Consider the following 22,901-nt stretch of genomic DNA (forward strand, 5'->3'; position numbering starts at 1 on the left):
GGTTTTGCCTGACTTCAATCTAAGGCTGTAAAGCAGATCAGGTTCAATTAAAACTTGATACTGTCTGCTTGAGAAGTTCATGAATTTTTGTCAGAACTAATCTCTTGGTTTTGCTTAATGTTACAAAAATCTTCAATGATTTTAATACTTGTGTATCATATTTACTTTGGGAAAAGTTTATGTAGAAGAGCTTGTGATATTCTCTAAAATTCTCCCAGTATTCTCAGTGGAATATTTTTGAATATGTGAGCTTTTCAGTTTTCATATAGTAATGTAATTAGGATGCCATGTGGGTGCTTCAGTGCACTTGTATTTCCATGTGTGCTTCTGATATAGGATGATTTTTGTTGTTAAACATTTTTTGATAAACATCTCAAGCATAATGAAATGCTATTGATTCTTTCAGTTTGGTATTGGTCTTTGGTAGTATCAGGGAAAAAGTAAGAGTAAAGATAATTAATGGAAATTTTGTTTTCTTGATTTTAGCTCCTTCTCAGAAGACTTGTTTGCTCAGGAGCTATAGGAAAATGCCATGGACTTTAATATTGCTGTGAACTAGCCTCCCTGCCTTCTTTCCAAACCACTGTACACACATAAAAAAAGGCTTTGTCTGAAAGCTCTGGTATAGGTACCGTAGGTTGTTCAGGGCCACAGCACTGTACCACAAAGCAAAAGAATGAAAACCCTGTCCCTTTCTTTTTTTAATATTGATCAGCCATACAAGTTAAACTGAAAGTGTAGAAAATAATTTTTTTTTGTTTTCATATGGACATATGAATAATAAGGGATTGGATATTATATGAAATATTTTCTTTCATATAATATGTCTTATCAGTTTAGTTCTAAATAGCCAGTTACAAAATATTGTTGTTGCCATTCCTAGGTTTTACTGAAGCTCATAAGATTAAAAAAAAAACCAAAAAGGCTAAAGAAATCAGGAAAAGATACAGAAAAGAAAAACTGAAATTAAGTAAATGGAGGTAGAAAACCCACACAGGCATCAGAGAGTATCAGAAAAAAGGGCAGTTAAGAATTCATGGGCTTGTGTATAAAATTAGATTCTGGGTCAGTGCAAGTCAAGAGAATTTAGTCTCAATAAAATCATAGATGCAACCGAAATGACAAGACTTGGAGTAAATGGTTTGTAACCCTTGTCATCACATTTTGTTGCCTCAGTGTAAAGGCCAGAAAGGCCTGTATTGTGTAGCAATAAAGAGAGAACAAAAGCAAGGCTTTCAGGGGTAGAACACCTCCAAGTACTGTCTGCACAATAATGAAGAAAGTTAGTTTTTATGAGAGAAGGTTATTCTGATCATCTTCAGCTTTGCTGGAGAAAACCAGCAGAGTTTTTCTTCGTGCAATAAAGTAACGTCTGCAAGCTAAAATGATTGGAGTAATAGGCAGAGTGATATCGTTTCACAAAAGACTTTGAATGACTTCCAGATGCCACTGCCAATACAAGTCACAATCAAAATGACCCTGTAGTTAACAGCAGTAAATTTTCACAGAAAGGTGCCCTGAAGCAAATGGGTATTTCAGCCAATAAGTCTGATGTTTTGATCTTTCTGTATCAAGTGCTCCACTTTTGGCACACACAACTCATCTCTAAGGAACTACAGTCCTTTACTGAAAATATTAAAAGCATTTGAGAAGTAGGAAAAGCAGTGTGGTGTGGTATGGATAATGAGCCAGGCTGGCAATGGCTGGGGAAACATGGGGAAAACGAGGGTGAGCCCTGGGGCACAGGATCTGGATTGTGAGGTTAACTTGGTCTGTACTGGACCCAGCTGCACGTGCGTTTTTATGCTAAGGAAGGATTTGTTTCTACTGTATAGGCTTCAGCAGAAAGAGACACAACTGTTGATTAATTCAGAATTAATATGATTTACTGCTGTAGGGAAGCAGTGAGCTGCAGTATTTGTGTTTAAAGATACATGAGGCAGGGTGTGCATCTTCTCTAACACATGTTGCTTCTTTGTATGGCCACCCTTGTCCCAGCCAAGGAAAGGCTTCCAGGAGCACAGAACCACTGCCTCTGTTGAGGGCAAAGTTATAAAAAGTAAGGGAAAGTCATTTGGGTGAAACTTCTACCTCCATGCTGACACAGATTTTTGAAAACTGGTTTGTACTTATCCATACTTAATAAGAGAGCACCAGGAAGGTCAGACTCTGTTGTCGAAGTCCAGTGGGCTCCCACAATTGCTGTTTTGTTCTGTGTCATTTCATTAAGGATCATTGCACCTGCTACTAATTGCAATGTGGCTTATTAATAATGAAAGAGTTTTCAAAATCTAATTTATTTCTCATGTTTCTGGCTGTTCAAACAATGACTGCAGATTAATCAGGTTGCTGAATCAATTTGTGAGCTATTTATTCTCTTATTAACTTTTTAAAAAATCTTCTTTTCTGTTTACATGTTCCTTCATTGTGTATTGATCTGTGTGGTCAAAAAAAATAGTTTTCATAGGCAGATTGCAGCTGACTTTACCTTCAGGGTCTTGCTTCTTTTTATTTACAAATGTGGTAAATGTTGTGCAGATGTAGGAGACACAGTTTGTGCCCTCAAGAAACAGTAGAAACCAAACCATGCAAGCGCTTGTGTTTCTGAGACGTGGAGTACAAGAAAAATAAAGTCGGTGATTTGTACATCGATTGCTACTTCCACATGTTTGATTGTTGGATTAAATATAAAAATGTGCAGTTTTATGTGCTACTTGCCAACAGGGATCTTTAGGAGTGTTCAGGATTACTGGACTGGTTCTCCAGCCTGCTGCAGTGAATGCACTCCAGACTGGCAGGGCAGTGTTCTGTGTTTAAAACAGCTTTAAAATCCCACCCAGACAGGACTGGTTTATACCTACTGCTGTTACTTGTAATGGCCAAGAATAATTGAAACTCAGTAAAGGAAGATGCTTTTCTCTCTACATATATATATATATATATATATATATATCCCCTCATCCCACCCCAATTTTATTTGCTTTCTGACAACAGTTTGTGTCTCGTCATTTGCAGTGTTTTCCTGAATCCTCAGTCATCCTATTGTTTATGTGGGTATTTCTCACTACATCAAGAGAAGAAATGTTTAAAAACAGAGAAATGCAATTCCGCAATTCTTAGTCAAAGAACAAAATAAGCAGCCCCAGCTGGGGGAAAAGTGAAGTCTGGGGCAATTATAGTAACTGTCGCTGCACTTAATTTATTAACAATATACTTAATTCATTAAAAAGGAAGGAAGCAAACTGTATGTTGACAGTGTTGGTTCTGTAAGCCTGTGAAAATAGCTTCACCTGCTACTGCTGTATGGTAACTGCTAATATCTAACCAACATTTCCATCTCTTTTAGGATCAGAATCACACCCAGGTTTCCCAGTACCGCCAGGATCACTCTCTGATTATGAGATCTATTGTCCACATGACTGATGCTGCTCATTCGGGAATTATGCCTCCGTCTCAGCTCACCACCATTAACCAGTCTCAGCTGAGTGCACAGCTGGGGCTAAATTTAGGAGGCACTAATTTGCCACACACTTCTCCCTCCCCTCCTGCAAGTAAATCAGCCACTCCTTCCCCATCTAGCTCTATCAATGAGGAAGATGCAGATGAATCAAACAGAGTAAGTTATTCCATGTGCTGCAGCCAGCAAGCCTCACACATCCACATGCTGGATTTTCATGGATGTGGCAGTATCAGCTCAGTATCATTTAAAATACAAATGTTACAGTGAAGTGGAATATGATTAATTTGCTGATTACCTTCTTTACTTAAGAAGTTTCCATACTACCCTCATAATAGACACACATACATACATATATGTATGTATGTATATATATATATATTTCTTTTGGTCTAATTTGACTCAGGTTTTCAGATCTGTTGAATCTCTTCAGGCATCAGTCTTGGACAGTTTTGTCATTATGATATTCTCTGGAGTCATGTAAAACATGGATGTGTTCAGAGAGAAGAAAAATAAGGTTTCTTCTAACTGAAAGTTTAGTTAACTTATATCTTCCTTTAAATAAATCTCTTATAAAAGGAAAAAAATATTGACCAAATGAAGAACAAATGTTGTTATAGCAGTATATGTAAAAGCTAATTTAAGACTGTTGCATGAAAGGTTTTCTCATTAAGTTTATAGAAGTTATACATGTGGAAAGCTCATTGTACAGGATCCCCAAAATATCCCCAAAAAGTAAATTACTACCATAGAGATATGTATCATATTACATATATTTAGAGCCACTTGATCCCCTTGTTGCAATAATCTGTGCACAGCTCAACAAAAGAGAGTCCAGGGCACGAGGCACACACAGGGAGCAGAGCTGCTGGCATCCCCATCCCAGAGGGAGAGAGGGGCTGTTGGTGCCTGGCCAGAGCACAGAGCTCCCAGTGCTCGCCCAGGGGCACCTGCCCTGCCCTGGGGGCCTGGGGATCACAGCCAGTGCTCCTGCACGTGGGCACAAACTGCCCAGTCGCTGCTGCTGCCTTTTGCCTGAAGGGTGGGATTTTTAACCCCTGGTCCATGTCTAAGTTGCCAGTCTAAGCCTGGGAATTGGGAAATGCCTCCAAGCTTTTGCCTTTTGAGTCTCAACTGCTGAGATTGGATCTTAAAGGGAAAAACATAGATGGCCTTTTCAAAATATGCTAGGAACTAAATCTGAATTTTTTAATACAAATTAGCATTGGGGTATCCTTTGTCAGGTTAAGCTTGTAAGAAGTGACTCTCAGAGCCATGCTTAGAATGAGTAGTAACTACTCATGCATTTAGTTCCAGTAGATCCAATGAGATTATGCTGAGACTAAGTACTCTTTGGTAGAGAGAAGGGCCTGCACAACAGGACTCTCCCAAGTGTTGCCTACATAATAGCTTTATCCATATAATATTATGACTGATTGTAAATAATTTTTTTGCAATTTATTTGACTTATTTAATGCATTTATTGACTGTTCTTGTTCTTACTGTTTCTTAGGCTACTGGAGAAAAAAGAGCTGCCCCAGATTCTGGCAAAAAGCCCAAGACCCCAAAGAAGAAGAAAAAGAAAGACCCCAATGAGCCACAAAAGCCAGTGTCAGCATATGCCCTTTTCTTCAGGGACACACAAGCTGCAATTAAAGGACAGAACCCAAATGCTACATTTGGAGATGTTTCAAAAATAGTGGCATCTATGTGGGACAGTTTAGGAGAAGAACAAAAACAGGTAAATTGATGCAGGGCTGTCTCACAAGAATATAGTAATCCTTGAAAAAAAAAGCCTCCTACCTCTGCTCTGAGTGGACCACGCTACTTGCTGATGTAGAACTCTACCTCTGTAGATCTAAACTGAGTTTTGAACTTTCTGAAGACCTGGCACCTAAAAATTATTTTTTTGTAAGAACCAACAGGTAGTGTTAAATGACTGTATTTGTCTTTAAATTTTAAAGGGCAGTTTGTAAAAGAGCTCAGGTTATAATGTCCTAGAGTCCTCTTAAAACCACCTTTTGATGATTCCTATTTCAAAGCCCTTGTTTCCTATTAATAAGTTAGAAAAGAGGAAGGTACAGCATATTTACCATTTCCTTTGATCTGCCTTATGAATTTGTTACAAAGTGTGTTGATTTCTAACCTTTGAAGCCAATCCTCTGAGTCTCATTACAATGTTGTGTGGGAAATGCTATCTCCAACTCCAACTGGGTACAGAGTGATGAGTTTTGTACTTCCTTGAGGGTTATTCTTTTTCTATACACATGGAACTGCTGCACATGGATTGAAGGGGGTTAAAAATACCCTTTGTTTGTTCCCAGTAACAGTTAATAGAAGCTTGTATGGGATTCCCAGATAGTCGAAGTTGACACCTTGACACCTTTTGGCAAGAGATGAATGGTACTTTTTTCTGCAATACATTTAGAAACTTTTAATCTGATCTAACAGATGATAATGAACATGATTTAAAGGTGAACTTTAAATTTACTCATGATTAAAAATGGACTTTTAGTAATTTTTGCCTAACAGTTCTCATTTAACTCAGTGGGATTCTCTCATGCTGGCTTTGGGGCAAGTTCAAGCTCTTTGATCCACCTTTTTTAAAGGTGTACAGATTTTTTTATATGTTGTTAAAATATTTGTTTTGAAAAAAAAAAAAAGTACAGGTGTATTTTGCTATTCTAGACTACTGCTGATACATTTTGGTATTTGTAATACCCAATGTTCTGAAATCCCTTCTACTTGGAGTCAAAAATATACTGTTTTCTGGGGAAGTAAAGAGTGCATAGGTAGTCTTGTCAATCAGTTTGCTGCTCAGACTGATGTCAAACAGCAGCCTTTTGTTATTCCTGATAATCAACATAAATTGTGCTGCAAGTCCAGCAAGTAGCCCTGAAAGCCTGTAACCACCTGCAAGGATATTTAGGACTTTCAAGGAGGAAAAAGCACATCTAACATTAGAGTGTTTTCAGGGGTTTTGGTCTATGTTTTTTGTTTCTGTGCAAGTGATTTTGAGAGCATTCTGGCAAAAAAAAAAAAAAAAAAATCCTAATAATTGGAGTTGGTAAAATTATGGTCTCTTTTAATAGGTATATAAAAGAAAAACTGAAGCTGCCAAAAAAGAATACCTAAAGGCACTTGCTGCCTACAGAGCAAGCCTTGTTTCTAAGGTAAGCCCAATATTGCCTTCGATGTAATGCAAGTGAGCTTTTACCAATGATATTGAAATATTTGGGGCAAGGGGGGGATGTTATGCTACATCTACTTCTACAGAAGTAGAATGCTAGGATTTCTGTAATACAGCTCTACAAGATGTTGTGCTGCTGCTTGAACCCTGCTTAGTCTCTGCAAAAATAATTTCATCTCTCTGCTGGCATATTAATGATTACCAGAAAACATCTTTGTAATTGTACATCTTCCTTGAGCTGCAGAGGCAAAGTAATGCACTTCACCACAAAAAAAAATTCAGTCATGAAAAATATACTGACCTTTTGACAGTAATATTTGCAAGCTGTTTGCAGAGGTTTGTTTTTCCTCAAGTGCTGCTTCTCAAAGGACAGGCTTGCTTTGCGTGGAGTTGGAGAGCAGTTGTTGTGTGACAAAGCTTAAGTATTTTTGCAGGTGAGGGGAAAGAAATGTGTGGTGGCAATGAATTTGGAGAGTACTAAAAAAATGAACTAGCTGGCAGTGAGCCACAAGGAATATTTTAGTGGATCCTGAGTTAAAATAAAACCTGTGAAAAAAACAAAGCTCTGCTGTTTTACTTGTGAATTTACCTTTCTAGACGGCAGCACTATACAGGTTGTAGTTCTGTTACATCTGAATGTCATAAATGGAAATGTGCTTATAGACATCTAAAATATGAGTAAAAAGTTGGGTGATGATGTCTTAACTCCTGAGAATATTTATTTGAATGTAAAACTGCAGAATATTAGTAGATCATATGGAAAGTTGCTGTGTATTTTGATTAATGATTAAAAATACATCACCAGAAATGATACACGTGTTTTTGAAAGCTGGAAGATTTCTTCTTCTTGGGTTAAGAAGCTGTGTTTTTCTATTGCCTCTGGGACTCAGATAATATTCTAAAAACCTTTAGTATCACAATGCTAAGTTCAAGATCAGCAGGAATTCTAAATACCTTTGAGAGATATTATTTTGTGAATCTTAAATTCCCTTTTCAAAGCCATCAGAAATTATATTTTTTTTTCCCCAAATCCATGGGACCAGGATTGCCAAGTAACTTCTGGGTAGATTGCAGGTGGAAATGACACTCAAAGTCATTGTATCTCATGTCCTCTAAATTAAGACATCCTTGCTATAGCTTTTTCACATGTGGTGGTCGCTCGGGGTAGGGATGGGAGAGAAACTTGTGCACCACAATTTATTACATTCTCAGGTAAATGTCTAAAGAGTTAATTGCTCAGTGGTTGGTAACTCATGGCGTGGGGAGTGTGTGTGCTGCTGACTCCCATAGAGCAGGGGTTTATTAAAAACATGTAAATATGTTGGGCCTGTTCTAGCTCTTTCAGTGACAAAATGTGTGTGACATCTGTGACTTTCTGGTGCTGATCAAGGGCACAAGTTAGTTTTTCTCCAAGACCTGGAGGTACCATATAGGGAGGCAGATAAAGAGGTGATACTATGTATTGCTGATCAGTGATTGTTTTCAGACTGCAGATTGATCTTTTCTGATAGAAAACAAAAGATGACAAAGGTCTCTGAGTAGCTGTTACTTTTATTATCATGTAAACAGTAACAATGTTTTTTCTGTTGAAAAGAACAATTAATTTCTCTTCCAAACACAGGCTGCTGCAGAATCTGCTGAGGCCCAGACAATTCGTTCTGTTCAGCAAACACTGGCATCCACAAATTTGTCTTCCTCCCTCATTCTCAATAGTTCTCTTTCTCAACATGCCACGGTGTCAGCACCTCCCCAAACTCTTCAACAGCCCCTTTCCAGAGCAATTGCTCCAAAACCTTTGACCATGAGACTGCCAATGAATCAGATTGTAGCTTCTGTTACCATTGCCCCAAACATGCCAACAAACATTGCAGCTCCGTTGATAAGCTCCATGGGCACAAACATGGTGGCAACGCCGTCTTCGTCTCAACTCAGCCCCTCCATGCAAAGCCAGCAGCAGCAGATGCAGCAGCTGCAGCAGCAACAGATGCAGCAGATGCAGCAGCAGCAACTACATCAGCATCAAATGCATCAGCAAATACAGCAGCAAATGCAGCAGCAGCATTTTCAGCACCACATGCAGCAACATTTGCAGCAGCAGCAGCAGCAGCATCTCCAGCAGCAGATTAATCAACAGCAGATGCAACAGCAACTGCAGCACATACAGCTTCAGCAAATGCAGCAGCAGCAAATGCAGCATATGCAACACCAGTCCCAGCCTTCTCCTCAGCAGCATTCCCCGGGAGCCCCGCAGATGACTTCTCCCATCCCTGCCATTGGGAGCCCTCAGCCAGCACCTCAGCAGCACCAGTCACAAATACAATCTCAGACACAGACTCAAGTATTGTCGCAGGTCAGTATTTTCTGAAGATAAACGATCTTGCAACATGGCTTTGTGCTGATGGAGGGGTAGGGGTAAACCATATTTGGCTGAAAACTGTAAATTGTTGATGGTAGTTATGCAGGGATGCATAACAGATCAAATGATCCTCTAAAGTGTCTATTAGATAGGCAATAAAGAACTACAATGTAGCTGTGTATCATCTTTTAGCTGACTATAAATCATTTTGTTTAAAAGAAAAAATGCTGTTCTCTTTTTCATGTGATGCCTTTTTAATTTATTTAAGCTTTACCTACAATATGTGAATCAACTGGCCTAATAAATACCTGGACCTTATGACTGCAAAATGGCCTTTCAGAGTTATATGCTATAGCCCTTCTTTCTCTAAAAGTGAGTAATGCACTTCAAGGCAGTAGGAACTCATGAAGCCCTTAAAGCACAGTTGTAACTACCTGTAAAATTATGATTGGATTTCATACAATCATACTTGTATGACATGAGTTAGTTGATGGCATTTTTTGTCATGAAAAAATAGAGTAAATCACAGATTTTTTGCCAAAGCTCTTATTTTTTTTTCTTTTTCTCTCCTAAATGTATTCAGAAATACAAATGCAAGTAACTGGACATAAATGTTTGACCCAACTTTTCACTTCATTTCTCCAAATAAACCTGCCATAGTTTGTAAGGAAATATATATTGACATTTACCCTCTTACGTTAATTCCAATTACAGAACAAATGTGAATATTATATTCTGTGTCGAAGTGATGAGTTTCAGATTTAATACACTGTATTTTTAAAAGGGAAATGCACTTAAATAAAACTGTTATTACAGAAAGCTAAGATGAGAAATGCAAGTTATTAATACGCTGTAAAACCAGTAGAATATTTAAATGAAACTCCACAACTGAATAATCAATGTAAATATTTTCTTTAAAAGTTGTAAGTTTTCATATCATGTGTTGTAAAGTTTTCATAAATGAGGCTTTAATGTAAACACTGGTAACATGAATTATTAATTGCTACATTGCTTATTGTGTTTTTATGCTGTTTTATACTTTTTTATGAGTTATGATAGCAGCAATTAAGTTGTTTGTATTTTGCTTATCTAAAATAAATGCTTTTATCTTGCTATAGAATAAACACATTTCAGTAAAACTGATGAGCTGTAAGTCTTTGATAGAGGAACCAGAAATGTTTCCTTCTGCGAATGCTTTCTTGGACATTTTTAAACTCCTTTGGATTTTTATCAGACATTCTGGGTGAACAGGTATGAAGGGAATACAGCAAGTACTTGGCTCTTGTACCCTCCAAGATGCTCTGCTGCAAGTTGTGGGCAGCTTCTCTGAGGTGCCTGACTTCAGAGAGAGAAAGCAAGTGCTGGGGCGCAGCACAGTCAGGGTGCCCTGTGCTGATCACCTGCAGGAGCAGGGAAGTGAGCCTGTCTCTCAGCTGTCATGGTCAGAGATGGAAAGCAGCACAAATTGGTTCTTTGTATCCAAGAGTTCCAGATGTAAACACAGCTACTGCTTCCCTCTGTAAGCCTCCAGCTCTTGACTTGGGCTGCTCCTGAGCTGTCTGACTTTTATTTTCCCATTAAGGTAGAAGGTGATGGAGTGGGGAGGATGGAGGGAGCAGGTCATTCATATGAAGGCTTTGGAAACATTAACATCCAGTGTGTTGTCAGGTTATTAGTGCTGTTCCTATATTTTTGTTCTGAACAGAGAGAGCCTGTATTTTCTTGTTTCCCTTCTTCTCCTGCAGTATCTGTGCTGCGAGTGCAGTCTGACCACTATCCCCAGTTGTCTGGCATGATTAATTACAGCATCTGTCCTGTCAGAAGCTATAATGAAGAGGTCTTGATAAAAATTGCAAATTACCACTGGCAACAATCTTAAACTGCTTATGATAAAATGAAAATTAAAAACAGCAAGTGTCAAGCCTGAGCAGAATCCTAATCCTGTTTGAGGTATGGCTACCATGCTCAGAGCACAACCCAAAAATAATGGAATAGAGATCCCCAAAAAGTTGCAGCTAGACTTAAGGGAAGAGGTACTACACCATGTGAGTTTCTTCATAATGAATTCATCTTTCAATATTTCATCATCCTCAGGTACTCTGCTTATTATGTACAAATATTGAACAGCAAGAGATTCTAATTATAAATTTATAGATTTCTTGGAGCAGAAAAAATCATATATAAATTGAAGCTTTTCATAATAGGTGTTAGTTGACAGCTACCCATGCTCCTAATAGTCTTAGCATGATATCTAATAATGCCTGGAATGGAGGGTGTTTATTCCAAGTGCAAAGAAGCCTGTCTGCATTAGAAATGGCACGCCAGAGGCTGGTTGGGAGAGATTTTTTTCTGTGTCAGTTTTAACCAATGTTACGTAACAAAGGAAACCATTTTATAGTGGTTTTTGAAACCTTTAGACAAATGTCTTCAGAAATAATTGCTAAACTGCATGTGACAGTAATTGTGTATTAGTTCTATAATTGTCATTTTGAAGACCTATGAAGTATCGTTGGAAAAATGTCACAAGTGATAAGAGTTAATTACAACTGAAGTCTGTTTTCAACTATTTGCAGTGAGAAGCAGGTGTTATTACACTCATTAAATGGTTTCATAAATCCTGGGTTTTATCACATTTGATTAAGAGCTGCTGAACTACTGATGTTCAATTCCAGGAAAAATAGTTTTAATTACTGCAGCTAAAAAAAAAAAAAAAAAGGAAATTAATCATCAAGCAGGACACTGTACATTTTAAATATCAAAATTTGAATCTTGAAAAACTGGAGCATCCCCCTGCTTGCCACAAAATTATATTTTGCATTACCCACAATACCATATTGCAGAACATCTTGTGTTTCAAACTGTGCAAGTTTGTGTTCATGTTCCCTAAATCTAAGTGAATAACTGTGCTATCATAGGTCATAAATAAAACTGTTAGTTTAAATCGCTTGATATGCAATTTATACAAGAAAAATGCAATAATCTGTATGGTTTCAGTGTCATGCATGGTTTTTAAGAATGTTTTTCTTCATAGCATTTACAAGCACTTAACTGCTCCCTTCTTTTCCCAAGGTTTCAGATGCTTTATCACCTCGGTTAACCACATTCTACTTTCACATTAACCCAGGTTGACACATGATGAAAGAACATAAGGAGGTTTAATTTTTAGCTGACACAGGGTCATTAGTTTCTAACTTGGAGAACAAAGCCTTTAAATACCTCTGTGCAACATAATCTCAATTTTATATTATCACCTGACCATTGTGGTTTGCAGGACAGATGGATTAAATATCTCAAGTTTAACCACAAGTCTTGCACTGACTCTTTTCAATGGGGATTCCTATTTGAATGGCTCCTTTTTCATTTCTCACTTCATGGAGTATTTTGCAGCACTGGACTGCATTCTAACCTTTCCCTCCCCCCTTTGTTTGGCTTTTGTTTTGCAACAGCTGTTATTATCGTTTTTGGTCAGCTGTGATTGCTGGAGGCAAAATAGGACCAGATGGTGTTTTGCTATGCATGAATGGCGAGTTAGAGGAGTTTAGATTGAATAGGCCAAGTTTGAATGGTGTCTATGCACCACCTGCCCTCTTCAGCAGCAGCACACACATCATAGGAGCATGATCTGTCTCAGACCTACTAGAATTGGATGGGAATGGAGAGCGCCTCGTTGGATTTTCTCCATATTTATTGATCTTCCATGCACTAACAGCATAATGCAGTACACAGTCAATTTGAGTTAATTGGATATGACACAGCATGTACATGTAATCTATCACCAGAGTCTCCTGGTACACTTTAGGGTTTGCTGCCACAAGAACATGCAGTATTAGCCTGCATTAATAGGCTAAGTGGATGGAAGTAAACCAGGATCATTGCAGAGTTTGATTTGACAAAATATACTGTAGTTTTACAACTGTACCTTTGAAACTGCCAGAAATGCAGTTAACTATGAACATTTCTGATTTGATAGACGGGGGCTGAGTATTTTGTCACCGAAAAATATATGTCATTTCCACACATTTCTGTGGGGTTTGCCAGTGAAATTTAAACAAATGTAGGGAGCAGCATCCATAGGGATGGGCCAGTGCCATTCAGAATAATACCAAAGGGCTGCTTTGGTAACTTAAAACTGGCCAGAGAGGTGGAATTTAAATGTTACATAAATCTAAGAGCTATTGTATGCTCTGTTAAGGCTGACTGAAAGACACGGGGTATGAAAGACTTGTGCCTGGATGTTACAGAAGAAAATACATATGTTATGAGTAATGAAAAAATATATAACAATAATACAGAATACATAAATTGCTTGCATTGTTACAGCAATTGGATGTTTCAAAGCCTACTTAATATGTGACTGAGGGCTCCGATCATGCTCTAAGTTGGCAGGAGCTGCTCACTCGGCGTCTTTGTCTGTGGTGTCAGGTAGCCAAGTGAGCTACTTTATTATGAAAATTGCATCCAACTGAAAAAATGCTAAATATTTTCAAGTGCCTGTGGGAAAAGCTAGGTTTGTATTAAAGGATTTGGTTCTTAAAGTCACCAAGAAGTTAATGCTTCTCAGGTGCATCGGAGGGAGAGAATTTTCGATTATAATACGAAAATCTTTGAGAAGTGAATGTATTGCTTTGGACGAGCTGCTGTGACACTTCAATAGCCTACATTGGAGATTTAGAATGCATTCTGTTTACCTCAGTTAAAAACCAGAAGTGGTATTTTAAATAGTGGGTTTTGTTCAAGTTCTTGGAGCATTAACATCTTCAGCCCCTAAACAAGCCAAAGCAATGGAGAGTTTTCTTAGAAGGTTTGAAATTTAATTTATTTTATTCTTCTTGATAAAAAAAAGTTGAACAGAAAATTATACTTGTCTTGCAGTTATATGGACACTTCTTCCAGGTATCATTTATTCTCCTTCCTCTCCAGGAATACCTTTATGATGCAGTTATCTTTGGTCTGTTATTTTTCTCCAAAGTGGAGTTGCCACATCATTGTGACTCTACTGCTCTAATTGTAAAAGAGAGGCTTTGATGCAGAAAATGATTTAAAATGAGCTGATAATTCATGTATAAAGGTAGTAATTTCATTGAAGTGACTACTCATATGCTCTGTTACACAGTTGCTCAAGTGCTTTTATAGGTCAGGGGTCTAATTGCAAAACATTGTATTTGTTTTCCAAACAGATCCAAGTATTTGTAATAATAATCAGAACCTAAAAGCAATCTTACATTTTCTGCATTTTCTTTCATTAAATTCTATTCAAAACAAGTCACAGGTCTCATTTTCAAGTACAGGTATTCTAACCTTAGTGCTGGTTCAATGACTGAATCACCATAAATGAGTAAAGAATTACCCACCTGATGATGAATTGTATCTGCAGTCATTTAGAAAGGATTCTACTGTGCACAGGTCAGAAAACTTCTACCTGGATCAACAGTCACAGCTCTTGACTGAGCAGATGCCTTAACCAAATATTTGTATTTACAAAACAGAGAAGTAAATGCAAGCAAACAAAGTGCCAGGGTACCTGCTGGCAATATTTGTGAAACCTAAAGGGTGCATTTACTGCAGGCTGGTTTATTTTAGTGCTACAGCCCATACTGTACTGATAACAAACATATACATTGCATTAGCACATACATAATAAACAATAAGTTAAGTACATACATAATAAACCCCTTGTGTTACCATCTTCTTGCTGGTAGTTAAAGGTACTTAATCTTGGAATTAGTTTTGATATTCCAGAAATCATAAGAATTGACCATTACATTTTAAAAAATATTAAGTAGCTGTACCATTTCTTACTTTCCTCTTTCTAATTTTGAAAGTGAAGAATATTCAGTGTCTGGAAATCAGAACTCACTATGGAAAATTCTGCTGATCAGGATATTATCACTGCTGCCCTGATGTGCATGTTTACATATATATAAAAAAAAATAAAATCTTGCACCTTGCTCCTATCTGCTCACCACCTGTGGAAAGCTTGTCCTGAAGAACTTCTCCTCTTCCAGGCCCCCTTCATGATCCTCCTGTTCCTGTGGGTCACAAGGAGATTAATAGATTGTGCACATACACAATACATATTTGTTTTACTAAAGAGATGTCCAGATGGGTGCACTTAATTGTATGTGGCAAATGTCTAAAATATACATAAATCTAGGCATGCATTTGGGGATTTTGGGGTTAACATGTTAGGTGCTTTGCTGCAGGGACTGTCAAAGGATTTGGTTACTGCTTAGCATGCCTTGGCATTGACAGAATATAGATGAAGCTAGTGATAATTATCATCCTTGTGCAAACAGACTTTCTTCCTTATAGAATGGTGGCAGATAAATCTATAAGAGTTTTGGTCAATTACAGCAGAGAAGTGTATTACAGCAAATCTTGAGCCTGTGGTGAAATACATGTAATTCTGAGTGTCAGTTTAGATACTTGTGTTTCTGTAAAAGCTGGGCAATCTCTTTCTTTCTGTCTTTCTTCTTCCTTTAACCCAAGGCAAATGAAGTTATCCTTCACTTCAGAAAATGACCAGAACTTGCTAGCAGGCTTGGACAAATTAAACATCCTTGAACAAAAATCATGATACTTTCACAGTCATTTCTGTTGGTGATTCCTGTATCTGTACAGGAATGGCTTTAAACTGAATGTAGAGTTTGCTCTAATTATTCCTTTCCATTTTCAAAGCTGCTGATCAGCAAAAAAAAAGAACTGATGCACAATTCTGCATCCCTGCCCATCCAGCTGCACAAGAGGCAGCTCCCACTGGGAATGGGTGCCAGTCCCAGTGCCACCAGGCACAGCAGGATGTGGGCGCAGCACGGGCTCCATGCTCCTCTCATTTCACGCCACTGTGGTGTTAGATGTCAAAGCAGGGTATAACTGATAGTGTCAAAGGGAGCAGAGCAGCCCACCGTGGGCCACTGCATCCCTGGAGCCCGTGGCCATGGGGTGTGCAGCTGCACCTCTGCTGGGCAGGAGATCTCCCGGGGCCAGGGGGGCAGCAGCACCACTGAGCACCGCACTATGGAAATTAACACCAGCTTTGTCTGTACTCAGGGATAAATAAGAGCCCATGAAGCCTGTAAAAATAATCCCAGTGATTTCAAGATACTTTGGACCAGGGTTTAGCTGAAAATGGACAGAGAAATGCAGCCATTACGAGCATGCCTGTAATTTTTTCCAATGACGTAGGAATATTTCTTGGAGAAAGAGAATTTGAAGGAGAGGGAGGAACAGCAATTTTCCTTCTGAATTGAGAAAATGAAAACTGTTGGGTGTGTGTTGCTATCACAGCAAAGTGTTTCTATCCAGGCTCAGTGTTTCAGCATGTAAACAACTTCCACTGAAATCTGCGAAGTGCCTGTGCAGAGCATCTGGGAAAATATTTGTGCTGTAAATGCATTAAGCAAAATGATAATGTTATTTGACTTTGGTTAATCAATAACAGAGGAGAAATATAATGCTTTAATAAGCTTCTGCTATACAATACAAAGTCAGTGACATAAAAACCACTTTGTTATTTTTAAAAAATGTGCATAAATTATAGTGGGGTTTCATTTTAGGGAGTGTGGGTTTTTTTCCCCTATCGTTATCTGTATATTTTATCTGCAGTTTGTTGCTTTAGAACAACGTATTTGTCCACTGTAGACAAAATATGCACTTTGTTCAGTTCCTTACTTGAGGTCAAATTCTCTTGAGGAGAACAAGTGTGGGTTGTGTAGCTGTCAAAAGAGGGTTTAGTGCTTGACCCTAAGAAGCATTCAAAGCCCAGATCTTTCTTTTTTTATTGCTTTTCATTTTCATTGTTTGTACTTTATACTTAAGAAGGGGCCTCTGCACAGGGGAAAGCCCCTGCTTTCGTATTCACAACCAGCAGCCTTCTACTGAAACACCTCAAAAGCTTTTCACAGCAAGAATTTGGAAACCACTGCCCTGTGTCAACTGCTGGTGCATAATCAGGCTGCACATGGAGGGGCTGGGGCAGGATGTGAGGTGCACGTGCCGGATGGAGCCCAGGGAGGATGGGATGGAGGTGCTGTAGGGATTTGGGGCATATGCATAAATGTTCTGGCAGCAAACAGAAAGAACAGAAGGTCTGTAAGCTTATATGCAATAAAGCAGGAGTGTGAGTCCAAAAGGTAAGTTGCTGAATTGATGTCATTTAGAAGGTACAGACAATAGTTGTTTAAGTGGACACTCACTGAACAGTTGATGATACGGTTTTATATATCTGTGCTCCAACAGAAGTTGTCTTACATTCTCTACAGATGGTGTTTATATAGTGTGCACAAGCTCAGGGTTAGAAATAGCCATAAAAAAGGCCAGAGATTTTTTTAAAATTATTCACAATTACTACTGTGTAATTGGAAAGTGTAAGTTTTGCATTACGTTCTATTTTATAGAACTACAGTGCAATTGTACTTGTAAAAGCTCTTGCCAGTATGAGGTACCTTATTTGTAAAAAATGCAGAATGCTTGTAGTGTTCCTAACTGGACAGGAGTTTTGGTTAACATGCAAAATTGGTAGAGGTGATTTCAAATCCTTTCCATGCACATTGGTAAGATTGGTGGCCTTATCTTTTTTACCCTGGGTACTAGCTCAGTTCTCCAGGGCCATTCCAAGGGAGCCAGGAGCACAAGAGGATCAAACAAACAGATGGGCTGAGAAGCAGAACCCTGAGCAGTGGAGGAAGGTCACCCCTTTGGAAAGTGACACAATCCTTGTGGGAGCCTGGCTCCCAAGCAGGGTGATTTCAGTGCTTCCAGGTGGGAGGTGGGCACTGCACAAGCCCTGCCCTCTGCTGCTGAAAGCATGAAACAGAATAAAAGAAAAGGAGATGACAAGAGGATTGGTCATCTATATAAATTGAGACAAACTACATATACTATGTCTTCTGGGATAATTTGCACCCTTAAGAAACCCTAACAAGGAGCAGTTGCTGGCCTACTCAGAACAGAGGCTCCAAATAGGCATTCAAGTGGGGAAGCATGGTTTTAATTACACAGATCTGCAGTCAATATCTGGGAGCCAAGGAAATGCAAGGGTACATAAGCACTCTGTATCAGCATCATCTGGTTCAGCTAACAAGAAGCATTTCATAGACAGCACAGAAAAATAAAGTTGAATAAGTCAAAAAGCCTTACAATGAAGAAATAAAATAGCATTCAAGTTGAGAATATCAGGAAAAAACTAGCAACCCATACCATTCTATGATTCTATGATGTTGTGATTCTTTTGCCTTCAAACACCTTCACTGGTTGATCCAGAGCTACAGTCAAAACTAATTTAGGGAAAGAATTATTTTAATGCACATGCAAAAAATCCTGTGTAAGATTAAAAGCCTGAGGAGAAGGAAATGGCAGGAGAGATGATTTCCAGCCTGCGATTCTGCATGTTTGATTGTTTGATGTTTTTGTTTCTGACATAAGGCTGTTTAAATTGCAGCATCTTGGGGTCAAGGATAGAGTTTCAAAATCCCTGCTGCTCTTGGGATGGTTGCTATTGTAACATGGCACTGATCCGTCTCTGACCTCTGACACCACTGAAAAATGACTGGAATCAAGCACTGAGGAGAAAGGTGGGCCTGGTGCAATGGATTGGAAATGCTCACAAAAAACCAGCAGTTCCAGGAGTTCCCTGCCATCCTCCCTGTCGGGGTGGTTTGGTGGGTGGGAAGTGCAGCTTCACCACAGAGACATCCACCTGGCTGATCTTGTGATGGATGTTAGGATTGGGTGTGGGCACAAGTCCCCGTGGGCTGACCTGACTGTACTCCAGCCCTCACTGTGACTGCAAAAATACATCTTCAGGCCCACTGACAGTCGGACCAGACTGATTCAGCACACTTTCAGATGTAAAAATCTGCTTAAATTTCATGCATTTTAATTACAGAAAATTTAAACAACAGAAAAATAAACACCAGTAAAAGCCCAGCTAAATCAAACCATTCTAAATCTCCCACAGGTGTCAATGGCCTCTGTCAGCCTGGAGATCATAATGATACCTGTGGCCTGCCAAGAGACCATTTCTGGTTACCAGCATTCTTACACTTTGCCTTCTTCTCCTTGGATTCAATGGCTCTTAAGCTCATGCTTAAAGTTAAGCTCCTTATGAAGTATGTTGCAGAGTATAAGACATAATTAAGATTTAGGAACAGTAGAAGAGCCTGTAACTGCTCATAATCCATCTCTTCTTTCTCCAGACTTGGAAAATAGAAATAATGAGGCTTCCCAAAGGTTTGATGTTTTAATTGTATTTTGTGTTTTGGTTCTTTTAAAGATTTCACACTATAAAAGTAGAGTAAGAGGAAAAGTGTGTTACACAGGTTTTTGTTAAAACTGAAACAGCAGAATAAATAGGTGGCTTTGTGAAAAGCTGAACCAGGTCACTATTATTCTTGGTGATTAATTAACATCTGTGATGTTTAAGTGTTGATAACTGCACCTGTTTCTTTAAAACATCTTCCTGGGTTTCCTGTGTGGAAAAGCAGAGGGTGAGAGGCTGATCACCTGCAGCTCAAGACAAATACTGCTGTGACTAAGATTTGCTGGTCAGGTGCTATAAGAAACGGAGTCCTTGGAACCAAGTAGATAGATGATCCCTTTGTGAATTTAATGGCACTTGAATAAAAAGTAATTAACCCCTTACAGTATCATATGCAGAATTTCCATCCCATACTTTTTGTTTAGTATCACTGGGATTTCAGCCATCACCTCTTGAAATCCGTTGTGAAGCTCGTGGTGGCTGTGGAGCTACTGGACCAAATCTTGACAGAGCAGCTTCAGTACTTTTATAATGTAAAAGAATTATTATAATTCAGAGCTGTGCTTATCTTCCTGCTGGCAGCAAGGTGAAGGCTGTTTGACTCAGAGCCCAACACAGCCCTGTTCACCTTTGCAGCCCTATATGAATGATTATGACCAGCACTGAGGTTGGGCAAAATTTGGGGCTTCAGTTGGTGCTGAAAGAGTTGATACTGTTCCTCCTTATAGAGAGAATGAAGTGTCTTGGTTTCCACACTTAGGCATTTAAGCAGATAGTAATTTTAAAAAAAGGTGGTGCCTCCACTGTCCCAATATTTGCTCACAAAGCAACATCAATATTTTCCATCTTTACACAGAGGTGGGATTAGATTTTCTACCCTACTCCTTTCCTACTTTTAGTGCATACACAACTCTTTTAAGCAATACAGATTTGATTTAAAAAACTCAACCCAGCAGCATAAACCAAACCCAACTGTGTTCATTGAAGCGTTGTACAGCATAGCTGCTACTTACCATTCTTATTCATCTGGCGTTTACAGAGAAAGCCTGTCTTGATATCTTGAAGGCACTTTTAATGAGTACACATCATGAATTTTCCAACTGCTTTTAGACTGAAAATGATTTCCTTTCTATTTGTCAGAGAATCATGTTATTTTACATTTTAAAAGGTTCTTGCACACCTCCCCAGCCCCTGGATTGTAAGTGATTATTGGCTATTGTAGTTTGAAAATGAAAGTTGGTAGAATTTACTTCAAACCTGTTCAACTAAATAAAAAAGTTAACTTCTGCTTAAAAAAAAGAATTAAATTGCCACATAGCTACTGTACTCTCAGCTAAATACCTGCTTTGATATATTCATGCAAAAAAAATACTGCACTCCTCTGTACAACCTCTGTACCAGCCATCCCATCCCCTCTTGCAGAATATTCGACCTGTCAGACTCCTCCTGTCAGGATGCTAAAAGTTTATGAGGGTTCAAAGCATGGACTGTGTAGGCACACAGTTTGTGGTGACTGGGATGGGGCTGGCCCAGCCTCGTCCCCAGTGGCAGAGCTGTGAGCAGCACTGACAGCAGTGAGCCATGGAGTGCCCAGGGGCACTGACCAACACCAAAGGGAGCAGAGGCACACAGGGGCAGGGCATCAGCATGAGGGGATAAAAGGCTGGACTAAGGAACAAGAGGAGCAGACACCTGATGCTTTCTGATGTGGTGAGGTGTTACTCTGTGTGGGTTGTGGCTTTCTGATATTGAATGGTGATACTCTGTGTATTGTGGCTGTCTCAGCTGTGATCTATGCTGTGACAGGACTGGTCAAAATCAAGGAAAATCCATTCAGCTAACACAGACATAATTTCTGGTTTGGGAAGCCCCCTGATAAAATTGGTTGGAGACTGGAAGGTAATCTGGGAAAACAGCATGTTGTGTGCGTCTTGTGCATACCCTCATCCTAGAGTAGCTCATTTTGCGTACTGGAGACCTGGCTGGGTAAAACTTTGCAGCCCCTATTTTTAAGTCTTATGTTAAATGGACTTTTAAAATGGAATTTTAAAATCACTGCCTTTGCAAAGTTTCAAGATAGGGAAGGTAAAGCTTAGTTTCATGAACAAACTCCATGGGCAAAATTCATGAGAGTGGGAAGGCAAGTGGGAAAATTTACTATGTTGGGTTAAGTCAGTCTTTTCCAAGGCCTAAGCCTAACTGCCAAACACTGAGCAGTAACTGATAATTTTATTTCTCAAATTGTAGATACATTAGAAGTATTTCCTTATTTTCTTGTTCAAATACTCCTAAAGATGAGTACACTCAGCATTGACCTGCTGCACCACACTGGCCAAGGAACTCTCAGAGGGAGCAGATGGAGGCTCCTGCCTGTAAGTCCATGGCTGCAGTTTGATCACCACTAATCGGGTGACTTTACTGACTGGGCAGTTTGGTCTAAGAAAACAGTGCATACTTTAGTCATAACCGTGTAAAACTTAGCATTTGAAAATGTTTTGTAAGAGAAATAATGAACTATCTCTACCCACATTAAATAGATAATTGAGAACATGAATATTAAGAAGCCAAATCTAAGGAGTTACTGATTGATTTTCTGCAAGTTACTGTGAACTAGTCTGCAAGGAACAAAACAGGATTACAATTTAAAGATTGTCATTCAATGGCTTAGAATTTGTACCACTTCCCATTCTCATTACATTTGCAGGAATTAAGCACTTCTGTCACACAATTTAGCATTAACAAGGATAAAAGAGATTTATTGTTTCTGTTGTTATTTTGATGATCATACAGTCAAAGAGAGCAGCCAAAACCATCATTATTTTTAATGTTGGTTGGTGACATGCATTTCTGTTTGGGCAAACATGGCAGGGAGTGGAAAGGCCCATACCCCATGGATGGTCTGAAATTAAAATCTTGCTTTGATGGTGTAGCAAAGCAAAGCCATAACTGAGCAGCCTGCTTCCCACCGTGGCCCCCGCAGAGGGAACATCCTTCCAGCATTGCAGGGGTGACGGAGTTAAAGGCTGCTGGTTCTCTGTGGTGTGGTAGCCCACACTTGGAGCACTTTTCAAGTGTTCCCACTCTGAATCCAGTGGTTGGGTTTGTGGTCAGACTATTAATAGTGGCCTTTGAGTGGATTCCTTGAAACGGGAGGCTTGGCAGAATCCTGGCAGCTCTCCGGGCTTAAGCAATTTAATGCTCATGCCTGGGATTTAGCATACAGTCTGTTCAGTGCTCATATTTAAGGACAAATTTGCAGACAGGGAGCAGAAAAATGACTTGGTTTCTAGCTAGCTATCACATATGGCTGTTCAGTTTTTTGTATGAGATCTTAGACTTGTTTTCCAAAACTCACCAGCAGAGAATATGATAGCAGTTCTTATGCAGAAACAAACAAAGCTCTATTTATGTGGGAAAGCTGTTTGTTTGTTAATGATCTTATGCAGGTATAGCTAGTAGTAGTGATGGTAATTCATTGCTTGGAACACATTTACCCAAAATACTTGTATTTATTTTTGGGGAAGATGACATATACTGACTTCTTCAGTGCAGATATAAACAAATATCTGTTGTGTTTTACGGAACAGCTGCTTTTATTCTCTCTTTTCCTTTGTCCCTTGAGGTTTAGAGTATGACTATT

At 39.0% G+C, this 22,901-nt stretch overlaps 1 protein-coding gene across 1 annotated transcript in view; it reads left to right on the plus strand.

The window, feature by feature from the left end:
• The window catches only part of TOX3 (TOX high mobility group box family member 3), a 74,414-nt gene extending 64,282 nt beyond the window's left edge, over positions 1 to 10,132 (plus strand). The window contains exons 4-7 of the mRNA XM_041458724.1: positions 3,347 to 3,616; positions 4,971 to 5,198; positions 6,550 to 6,630; positions 8,269 to 10,132. Coding sequence (XP_041314658.1) covers positions 3,347 to 3,616; positions 4,971 to 5,198; positions 6,550 to 6,630; positions 8,269 to 9,012 — 1,323 coding nt within the window. The 3' untranslated portion in view covers positions 9,013 to 10,132. The remainder of the gene's footprint in view (positions 1 to 3,346; positions 3,617 to 4,970; positions 5,199 to 6,549; positions 6,631 to 8,268) is intronic.
• The last annotated feature ends 12,769 nt before the right edge of the window (positions 10,133 to 22,901 follow it).

The sequence above is a fragment of the Pyrgilauda ruficollis genome, unplaced genomic scaffold (assembly GCF_017590135.1).
Source record: "Pyrgilauda ruficollis isolate IOZ18807 unplaced genomic scaffold, ASM1759013v1 scaffold13, whole genome shotgun sequence".
Lineage (NCBI taxonomy): Eukaryota > Metazoa > Chordata > Aves > Passeriformes > Passeridae > Pyrgilauda > Pyrgilauda ruficollis.